Source organism: Mus caroli, chromosome 14 (assembly GCF_900094665.2).
Source record: "Mus caroli chromosome 14, CAROLI_EIJ_v1.1, whole genome shotgun sequence".
Classification (NCBI taxonomy): Eukaryota; Metazoa; Chordata; class Mammalia; order Rodentia; family Muridae; genus Mus; species Mus caroli.
The window spans coordinates 54757622-54769153 of NC_034583.1; the positions used below are offsets into that span (position 1 = coordinate 54757622).

The window sequence follows — 11532 nt, forward strand, 5'->3', positions numbered from 1 at the left end:
CATAAGTTGTCAAAGTAGTTTTTTCTTCAGAACCTCAATGCTATAAACATATTACCTATTTGTCTTGTTAGCATTCCAAAACACAAAACAAAAAACAAAAAACCCATTATTGCCATTCTTAGATTACTGAAAAAAATTGGATAAAAAAATCTACAGAGGTTGATGAGAAAATTCCAGTGTTTTCTTTTTCACTTTCTCTTCAAAATACTTATTTCAACTCATCAATAACAACTAAGTAGTTTGCTGTCTTCCACTGAAAGAGCATTGTAATTCAAATCCATTCAGTGCTGCCTCATTTATACAGTTTGTTAGTGAAGCTCAAATACTCTCCACCTATTTTAATGATATAGCACATTAATAACATTTTCACTCATTTAAAGCCATGTTTACTAACAGAGCCTTAGCACCCCCCAAAACACTGGCAAAGACAAGTTTCACACATTCAAATTGCCTGAACAAGTAATTGATACATACAGCTTAAAGCTTTTTTTTTTTTTTTCAAATGAAGGTCTTTAGAGAGTTTTAAAATCACGCTAAAAAAAAAAATAGGTAAAAACATGTTTGACTGTGCAGAAAACACTCAAGGTCACAAGATGCCCATTTAGTTCTTGCTACAACAGGAAAGAGGCAACCAGGCTGATTTCTAGCTAAATTTTGCCTAGAATTTTCTTGAGGGAAAGTTGGAAACTTTATTACAAAATATGGGAAAGTTATCAAGTGACAGGAAAATTAGGGGGTCAATAAAGATGAAAGATGCCTAAACAGAAGTGAGAATCAGTAAGTTTGTGGACTCTCATGGACTTATGTCATTATTTTTAGAGCCCCTCAAAATAAGACACTAACACGGATGAAAGGGGGGGGTATCCAGCCAGAGGTGAGACACAGCCATTTTGATGGGGGGAGGGAGGGGGGTGTCTAACTACACAATGAGGTCATCCTATCTCCCGGAAGTGACAAGTAATCACCTGCTTTTCACTAGCTCCTCCCCTTCCCTCAAAGGTCCCTCCCCTCTGCCCGCAGCCGGGAGGGTGTTAGGGGGCGTTTCTCCCAGAGCAAAGCTGAGAGCTGCGACGCAGAGGAAGGGGACCCCAAAACGTCTGGCACTGCCTCCTCCAGGGAACACTTTGGACCGTCTCACTCAACCCAGCGGGATTCTGAAACGCCGAGGGGTCAACCTGATGGGTTTCGGGGTCAACGGAAGAGGGGACGGGGAGCCCTGGCGGGGAGAACCCCCCGGCCCCCCGCCCAGCAGCTGAGGCACAGGAGGGCGGCCATCTTGGCCGGTAGGGTAGGGCCAGGAGGCTGCGGGCGCCGTGCGATTGGGGGGCTCGCCCGGAAGTGACGCCGCCCGCCCGGAAGCGGAGGGGGTTCCCTGGCCCACTCCCCCCGTTCGTCTGCTCCCCGCTTCCTCCCCGCCCCCCTTCCTCTCCATTCGTTTCCCCCCCTCCCCGGTCCCTGCCTTCTCCCCCCACCCGTCCCTCCCCCCCAACCTCCGGAGCTGGGAAGAGAGTCAAGATGGCGGCGAAATCCGATGGCGGTGGCGTGGGGGTGGGCTTCGCCCAGCTGCACAACCTGGACGAGGCGGTGGGCAGCGGCGAGGAGGACGGGGAGCCCGGGGGAGGCGGCTGCGGCGGCGGCGACGGCAGCGAGCCCGGCGAGAGCAGCTCGCTGCACATCTGCCACTGCTGCAACACCTCCTCGTGCTACTGGGGCTGCCGCTCCGCCTGCCTGCGCTCGCTGCTGGGCAAGAAGCCGCGCCGCAGCGCCGCCGCCGCCGACGGGGGGGACCAGCCGCTGCAGCCGCCCGGGGCCGCCGGCCGCCACCCCCCGACGCCCTCGGCCGGCCGACCGCAGCCCGCGTCGCCGCAGGTGGAGCGGCCGTGGCTTGACTGCCTGTGGATCGTGCTCGCGCTGCTGGTGTTCTTCGGGGACGTGGGTACCGACCTGTGGCTGGCCCTCGACTACTACCGCAAGGGGGACTACGGCTGCTTCGGGCTGACCCTGTTCTTCGTGCTGGTGCCGTCGCTGCTGGTGCAGAGCCTGAGCTTCCGCTGGTTCGTGCAGGACTACACGGGCGGCGGGCTAGGCGCCGTGGAGGGGCTCAGCAGCCGGGGACCCCCGATGATGGGGGCCGGCTACGGCCACGGCGCGGCCCGCGGCGGCCCGGGTGCGGGGGGCTCGGCCACCCCGGGGGCGCAGCGTCTGTGCCGCCTCTCCGTGTGGATCTGGCAGTCGGTCATCCACCTGCTGCAGATGGGGCAGGTGTGGAGGTAAGAGCACTGCGGGCTGGGGGGCTGCGGGCGGGGGCTGCGGCCGCGCGCGGGCCCCTCGGACAGTCTGGGCTAGGTTGAGCCAGGGGTAGCCGTGCGCTGTCTTAGCATCTCGCAACGGTCTATAGGTTGCCTGGCCACGCCTTTTGGCCCGGGGGAGGCCCTAGGTCCTGCTGTTTGTCCATCTCCGTCCCTGGGTTGCACTTGGAGAAGACCCTGCCTCTACCCTCCCGCCTCTCCTCTGCAGACCTCCATCCTGGTTGCCCCCTTTACCCCCCGCTGTGTCCCAAGGTAACTGGCGCTCGTTTGCATCCTGGAGGAGACCTGGCCTCCTTCAGCCGGTTGCACTTGGCCTTGCCCCCTACCCCCATCCTCCCCGAGGGACATTTCCTCCCCCCCCCCCACTACTGTTTTCTCTCTGCAGTGGCCGGTGTGGGGCCCTGTGGAAAAACCCTAGCTGCCTCTCCTTAAAGCACTCCTTCCTTTCACGCCCCTCCTCCTCCTGCAGCCCCAGCCCCTGCAAACACCGCTGCTCCACACCGCTGCCCTCCTTGAAGGAAAAAAAAAATGACTTTTTTTTTCTTTCCGGAATAGATGTGCCCTTTTCGCAGTGACAGGGAAAAAAATGAGATGGTATCTAGTGGCAGCAAGCGTTTGCTGTTAACTCTCACCTCTGGAAAATCACTGAGCCACTTGAGCACCTATTCTGTTTTTAACGGCCAGGCCTCTGTGTGGTTTGTGTTTACATCCAAGATGCAAGCTTGGCCTCAAGGCCCTTTCCCCTGCTTCTGTAAAGTCCTTGTGTGTCAGGTTGATCTCTCAAAACCACTTGCCAAGGAACCTTAATTGTCTGCCTCACTGTCTAAGCACATAGAGTACCTCACTGACTAGACCCCACCTTCTACCTCATTAACTGTCCACCTCGCTGACTGATTGCTTCACTGTTTACATCACAGCCTCTCCGACTGCCTTCCTTGTCTACCTTACCGCCTCACTGTCTCCCCCACTTCCCGGCTACCTCACTGATTGCCTGTTTACACCAGACTCATATACGCTTTCCTATGTGGTCTGCCTCACTGACTGTCTTACTGTCTTGCCCTCGTTGACAGGCAACCTCACCAACTGGCTACTCCACTGTCTTCCCCTCATTGTCTGCTCCACTGACTGGGTACCTCACTGGCTGCTTCGCTGTTTTCCTTTCCCACCACCTGGCTACCTCACTAGCTCACCAGCTGGCTTTCTTCTCTGTCTGACCACACTGACTGGTTGCTTCCCTGGTTCCATCCTTAGCTCACTGTCTTCTCTGTTTATCTCCCTGTCTACCTCCTCGTTCACCTCAGCGATCACCTCCAGTGCTTACCTAACTGCCTGACTGCTGTTGTTTACGTCACTCTCACTGTCTGCTGACTGTCTCCGTGTCTACCACTTATTATCTGTCTCTGTCTACTTACGGAATACCTCACGATGACTGCTTCACTAGACCCATTTCCCTCACTGTCTGCTCACTGCCTCGCTCTGTGCCGCACTGATTACCGTTGCTGGTCTCACTGACTGTCTCTGTTTACCTCAGTGCTTCCTACCTCACTGTCTACTTGAATGTCTGCTGATTGTCTCACTGTCTCCTGACTGCCTGACTACTCTCACTGTCTACCTCACTGTCTGCCTCACTTACTGACTACCATCAGTGTTTACCTCTCTGGCTACCCCAAGAAACCATTGAAACCTTAGTCACTGTGTGTCCTACGACTTAAACCTGCTTTAGTGTGTTCTGGATCCAGTGACTTTGCCAGTGACAGTATTTGCAAGGGAAACAATTTTTTTTTTTTTTTTTTTTGGTGGTAGTAGAATCTACACAGGGCTGAATCCTTTCAGTACATTTCCTTTGAGGAGACTGCCCCTAGACTGTCTTCTATGCCAAGTATATTTTAGGCCTCAGCATCTCAGCTAATAAAGCTGTGCTCTGGTTAGATGTAATAAAGTTTGTGTTTTGAATGTTTTCTTCATATCTCTATTCTGAATCTTCAGAACATCACAGAAAGCATGAGATTGAATTAAAACATTGTCCTACAGAGTTGACATGTGGAGACAGGAAGAAGTGAGAGTGGGTCTTGCTTTTTCTGTTCTTCCCATGGTTGTTGACTAGTGCTCCTAGGCTCTTCCCAGTGACCATTACTCCAGCTGCACTTATCTGCAGAGAAGTTGTTGCCTGCTGATAAAAAACATTTTACAAACAGGAAGATAAATGTTCAGTTAAAAGTATAGCTGAAGCCAAAAGAACATTTTCAAAATAAGTCTTAAAGTCTAAAATTTTAACCCTTTCCCTAAATAATTCCATGCTGAATCATAGTGGGTTTGCTATTGAGAGTACAGTTTTTCAGTTGGTTGGAGGCTGGTGTGAACCATGAGGAGACAGGGAAAAGGACGAGAAGGATCATGAACTGTTAGTAGGGTTTTATGCAGCATGTATTTAATAACTAGGCATCTGTTGGAACAAGCCGAAGTTACTGCCTCCTTGTCTCATGCATGTGAATGTGGGCCGTGAGGATGTTGATGTCACGTTAAACTTTCTGAGGGCATTCATTCTAATGTGCCCCATCCTGTTAGTTGGAAGTGAGCTCTTGAGACCAGTTGAAGGTAAAGATCTGCTTCAGTCAATTTTAGCGTATCATTCTCCCTCCCATTTAGCCAAACTGAACTGTGACGTGCAAAGTTAAGTTCATGTTTTGGGACAAACTAGGATGTATAGATTTAGCTTTTAGAATTTAAATGGGATGCTCTATTTGCCCCCCCCCCCCTTCATTTGACTTTCCAGAGTCTTCACTGCAAAGAAATTACCGAAGATGCCTGTGTCTTTACTATGTCTAACTTTCAGATTGGAATTATCTTTATGTAACTCACAGAGTTACAGTATTAAACAACAGGCTATTCAGCAAGGCTGTCTCATCTTTATTGCTGCATTTCAAAGGCAGTATTTACTGAGGAAGGATTTTCATTTCTTATTTTTGGACTGACTTTGCTTGAAATGCTCTGAGAACAAGGCCTGCTCATTAATACCTGCTAGGCATGTTGCTTGCTTTGAAACCATTCACACGGAAGAGCTTGCAAGAAAGGTTTTCAGTCTTTTCTTGCTTTCACCTCTTGGCAAACGGTTGCTTGTCAACATACATTGACTCAGTCCTTTACTGCAGGTCTTTGAGGTTCTAGTTATTTCCTGTATCACATCTGTGACCTAAATTGTGCTATTTCATGTGGTCACCCAGTATCCCGGCTAAGGTTATGAAGTACATCATTTGATTTGGGCCATGTTTCTAAGAAAAGACGTCAGTGAAGTTGTACATTGTCAAAACCAATTCCATTAAACATTGAATAGTTGCTTCTCTTCCCTTCTTCTGTTTTTCTTCCTGTTGTAAAATGTAAAATGCAAGGAGTCTGCTTGGAGAGAGTATGGTGTCTATTTAAGAACATGTAGTTTCTCCTTGTGTTGTTTTTCCTGTCAGGATGACACACATGTGACATCTCTGTCATGTCAAGCCCAGGTTGGAGCAAGGAACTGTGTCTCAGTTAGGGTGACAGTTGCTGTGATGACACTTGGGGAGGAAAGGCTTATATATGCTGATTGATGGATAGTCCATCGAGGGAAGCCAAGGTAGGGACCTGGGGGCAGGAGCTAATGAAGAAAGAGGCTGTGGAAGAGTGCTGCTTTCTTGCTTGCTTTCTTTTTTCCCCTTCTTTCTTTTTTGAGACAGGGTTTCTCTGTAACAGCTCTTAGCTGTCCTGGAACTCACTTTGTATACTGGCCTTGAACTCTCAGAGATCTTCTTGCTTCTGCCTCCCAAGTACTGGGATTAAAGGTGTGAGCCATCATGCCCGGCCTCAGCCTCCTTTCTTATAGCATCCAGGGCCACAGCACAGGCTTATACTATCCAGGGGTCCTCCCACATCACAAATTAAGAAAGTGCCCAGTAGGCTTGCTTGCCACCTCGATGGCCAGTCAAGGCGGTTTCTCATTTGAGGCTCCCTGCTCCCATATGACTAGGACTATAGCTTATGTCAAGTTGACATAACCATGGCCAGCCCAAGCTGTGTTTGCAGTGATTTGGTGTGGTGGACTTGCTCCTGGGGCACATCAGAGTGTGATCAGGTCTGTTTAGTGCAGGCTTTCTTGGCACTCATTGCTGAACAGGTAGCTTCCGGTGTAGCTGTGTGTGTGCTGCTCTTCAGGTGCTTCTCCCCGGGGCTGATGGGTGTGTGTCCTAGGGACGAGGCACTCCAGACTCTACTTCAGTCCCCCAAGCTGGCGTTAGGAAGTGAGACAGTTTTCTCGGAGGCTCTGGCACTCGGAACGGTGTGATTGAGCTTGCATGTCTGTTGGCTGTGCTGAAGCCTTTTCTCAGCATCTTGGACTTTGCTTTTGGCTCTACCTTCAGAGAGTGCCCAGTGGGAGATTGTCATAAAGAAGAGTTTAGATTTCATGTTAGTTTTGGAGGGACAAACAAAGGTGGATAAACATGTTTTGCGTTGTCGCAGGTCTTGGTTAGGGTTGGAGATGAAGGGTGTGGGATACTTGCTGTCAGCCAGGGTGATCACTCACTTGAAGTAACTGCTGAGACTGTAGAATGACAGTGACAGTGGAAGAAATTACTAGGATGAGAAATACATCAAATTCTGTCTTACATGTGTTTCATCCCATTTAAAGCTTGCACCCATTTTACAGATGGAGTGGGGTTAGAGGGGTTATGCCAGTGGTCTCCACTGGTGCAGAGAAGTTTTGGCACCATCTCAATAATGGCAATTTGGCCCCACTTTTCTCCCTTGTGGAGTTCTTCTCCCTGAGCAAAGGCAGTGGCAGCTGGTGTGGTGCCCTCAGTGACTTTGCTTCCCTCTGAGAGTTTGCTCTTCTAACTAGTCAGAAGTAGGCTTGTGGTACCCTTGAGACTTTGGGACCTGTTGGTAGATGAGCTGTAGTTCTCTGACACCCTGCTCTTTTAGTCTAATGCTTTAGATCCTGTTGGAATTGAGGCAGAGTTTCAAGTCTTGCAGCAGATGATGATGTCAGATGTGATAGATATACAGCTGAGGACCACCCGTGGACTTGTCTTGAGAACATTATTTTCAGCAGTCTCTCCAACTCTTTTTTTCAGGGTAGATATCTTCCTGGCTTGAGAGTATGCCAGGTTTGACCCTCTCTGACTCACCACCATTCATACCTGTGGTTCTATGTACAAGCTGTCTCGGTTTCTTGTTCTTTGTTTATCTGTTTAGAATGTCTCAGGGTTACAAAGTAATAAAGTGCTCACTTGCCAGCCAGAGCTATGCATCAAGCTCACCCCAAAGTCAAATATTTGGATCCATCCTGGGAAATTTTGGTCCATGAGTTCTGAGATTGGGATGGCCCCAAGAAAAGTATTGGGGACTGGAGAGATGGCTCAACTGTTGTGAACACTTGCTGGTTTTCCAGAGGATCTGAGTTCAGTTTCTAGAACCTATGTCAAGTGGCCCACACCCTCCTGTAACATACATGCAGACAAAACAACCATACACACACAAAAAAAAAACGAAAACAAAGTTTTATTGAGTCAAGTCTTACTATGTAACCTTGGTTGACCTGCAACTCGCTATGTAGACTAGGCTGGCCTCAAATTCAGTGGAGAGCCATCCCCACCTGCTTTCTGAGTGATTGATTAAAGACACGTGCTACTGTGATTGGTGAAAAAAAATCTTAAAGGAAAGAACCTAAATATCAGGAAAGTCTAGGTTTCCAGCAAGTTCCCGGAGCTGTCCTTTGGGTGGAAGGGAGTGAGAAGATATCATCTGATTGTACATTGTATCATCTGATTCATACAGTATTTACAGAGTAGTTTTTAAGAGAAAGGGGTACATTCTAGGTAATTTAGGGTTGTTTTTAAAAACTTAAGCCCTATGCAAATTTTTATTTTTAAAATAAAATTTTTATTTTATTTTATTGAGGTAGCATTATTGATAGGGGCTCTGTGCAGGTTTTACAAAGATTTATTAATATGTATTGTGTTTTAATGTTTACCCTGTGTTATGTGTGTGTACTGTATGCTTGTACAGAGGCCAGAAGAGGGTGCCAGAACAGCTGGAACTGGAGTTAAAGAAGGTTGTAAGTCACTATGGGGTGCTGGGAACTGAAGGTCTTCAGCAAGAGAAGTCAGTGCTATTAAGTGTTGAAGTACTTCTCCAGCCTCTGTAGGAGATTTATAATGGAACTTTGTATTTAAACAGCAGTTGGCTAGGGTTTTCTAAAACCTTGAATGGGGTTGGTGAAAATGTTAGTTATGTAGTAATGAAATATTGCTGGGGCCTTATAGTGTGCTTAAGATTCTGAACGTTGTTGTGGGGACATTTGACACTCACATGCAGAAACATTACTCTGCTGACTTAGAATTTTCTTTGGAGTTTTGAAATAAGTCAGGATCTTTATTTAAACACTATGGTGATTCTCATTCTGGAAAACCACAAGCTACAAATATCAGGACTGTGGGGGGAAAAGAGCAAGCAGATTAGCTAAAACTGTCAGGTGTCTAACTAGACAAGTAATAAAAATCATGAAGCTCAGATACATAGAGTAGTAAGGCTAACTTTCCATAGACCTTTCTTTGGGCTGCATGCCTTGGTGATTTCTAGGTTTCATTAATTCTCGTATGTGGAATCCTTTTTTAAAAAATCAAAACTGTGTGTGTGTGTTCATGTTCTCACATGATGTATGGGAAGGGGTGCACATTGCTACAGCATGCACACAGAGGTCAGGCAGTAAATGTTGGGACTTGGTTCCCTTCCATCATCATTTGAATTCTGGGGATTGAGCACAGGTTGAAAGACTTGTCAGCCAATAAAGGGTTAATTTATCAGCGGAGCCATCTTGCTGGCCCTAGTAGAAGGTATTTTTTATTTGATAAAATTCTCAGCATACTACTTTGGAAAGTAGCTTTCCTCTTTGCCATCTTTCTCATAATTTGCAAGAACATTGATGGCCGCAGAACATGTAAGAAGAATGGGCTTCAGACAGTGCCACTCCCCCGTGTGCTGCTGTTCCCACCTTGCAGTCATACACGGAGGAACCCGTGGTACAGAAGTGTGTACTGTGGCATATTTGAATTGAGAGCTGTCAAGATGCAGCCATTGAAATGTCAAGGTTCTTCTCAACTGTACTAGCTTGGGAGACATGATACAGTGTTCCAAGGTTAAATGAAAATGGTTACTCTTTAAATGCTTAGCTGGTCCTTGCTTACAGTAAGGAAGCAAAGAGGGGCTGCTTTAGCCCCTTGTTAAGTGTCTGCTTCTGTGACCTCACCATCGGATGAGAAGTGATCTGTTGAATAGTGTGCCTGGAGCCTGGAGTGGTTTGGGAATTTGCTTCATTTGTTATGTGGTTATAGCGAGGGTTTATATTAAAATTCATATGAGCATACAGTAAACAAAAAGAGCAACAGTAGCCAGTTGTCAGGGAAAAGACTGATGGGTAGAATAAACAGACTGCTTTCTGCAATATAAACAATCTGTTTTCATGGTTTTTTTCCCCCCCTTTACTTTTTTTTTTGAAGGATGAGTAGAACTTCCAAATCAGGAAGTTACTTAACTGGGAGACAGCAGATCTGCCTGTATATTAATCACTCTCGGTTTCTGCACTAACGAAGGCAAACAAACCTTAGCAGCTTAACACAACAGGAGCGCATGGCCTGCTGCTGTGGTCTTGGCTGCAGGTGGTCTAGACTGGTGGTGTCCTTGATATTTCTCTGGCACTTGGGTCCCTCAGCCTGCAGAACATCTAGCCATAGATAGGAGAGAATGGGCCCATTTCTTCAACCTCTTTTGTGACACATACAATTTCCATATAGATACCAGGCTCAGAGATGTACCCAGTAGATATGCCTAGGTCAAGAATGGCTTGTTAGAAAAGAGTTTGCATTTTGATAGAATGAGGCCAAGAAAGAAATAACTATGCTTAAACAATCTACTCTTCAGATTACTGTGGCACATACATGTTTGTGGGAAACGGGGATGGATATGGTCAATGTGTATTGTATGAAATTGTCAAAGAATTAATAAAAATATACATACCATGGCAATGGTCATCCGAGCATAGGAACTTATTGCCTTTTGTGGTTGTGTTTAAGTTTCGTTCTGATTACTGCATGTTTGGGTGTGCATGCACTATGATGTGCCTGCGGAGCTCAGAGAACAACAACGTTTGGGATTTGAGTTTTTCTTTCCATTGTGGGATGCAGGGGTTGACCTCAGGTCATCAGGCTTTTGAGGCAGGCACTGCTATCTGCTGAACCATCTCACCTGTCTACTGTTTTCTGAGACAAGGTCTGCTGTGCAGCCTAGCTGGCTTCAGACTTGTGGGCAGTTTTCCTGATTCTGCCTCCCCAATACTGCGATTACAGTCCTGCTCCACCATAGCTGGCTCTGCAGTTGCCTTTTACGTTTTTGTTTCTTTTTTTTTGTTTCTTTTTTGGTTTTTTGAAACAGGGTTTCTTTGTGCAGCCCTGGCTGTCCTGGAACTCCAGGCTGGCCTCAAACTCAGAAATCTGCCTGCATTTTAACTTCTGTTTAAAAGTACCCTCTCTACTATTTCTCTACTAATAATAGGTTACATTTTCTGTGATTCTTAAATGGCCTCCCGAGTGCTGGGATTAAAGGCGTGCGCTACCATGTCCGGCACGTTTTTATTTCTTGCTTTAGTTTAAGGATCAACAAAGTTTCTCTAAAAAGAAATATTTCAGAAGTTGGGGGCCCTGTTAGTCATCCATTTTGCGGTTTCCCTTAAAAATGTATACCCGCCCTTGCCTGTTGGGTCTGAAAAATCATTATTAAAATTTTAAAACTAAGAGCTAAGTTTAATGATCTGAAGCCTGAGCCATACCAGATCTACCTAAATTAAAATATACCGAGACATCCTGCTTCCTCACCTTGACATATTTATTTATCTATTTATCTTATTTATTTATTGCCTGGAACACACCAAGTAGGCTGCCAGTGAGCTTCAGGCATCCTCTTGTTTCCCCAGTGCTGGAATTACAGATGTGTGCTGTCATGTTTGCCTTTTTACCTTGGGGGCTCTGGGAATCCAGGTCCCCATGCTTGCTGTGCACTTAACCGACCAAGCTGTCTTCCCAGCCCCTAGTGATACTTTATTGTAAAAATGTCTTTCACAAAGTTATGGCTCTATACCTAGACTGGCCAGTGTTTTAAGTTTTAAACATAGTTCATCTGGTTTAGAGAAGGTTGGGTTCTG

At 46.9% G+C, this 11532-nt stretch overlaps 1 protein-coding gene across 1 annotated transcript in view; it reads left to right on the plus strand.

The window, feature by feature from the left end:
- The first annotated feature begins 1515 nt into the window (after positions 1–1515).
- The window catches only part of Xkr6 (XK related 6), a 54026-nt gene continuing 44009 nt past the window's right edge, over positions 1516–11532 (plus strand). Inside the window, exon 1 of the mRNA XM_029468770.1 lies at positions 1516–2270. Coding sequence (XP_029324630.1) covers positions 1516–2270 — 755 coding nt within the window. The remainder of the gene's footprint in view (positions 2271–11532) is intronic.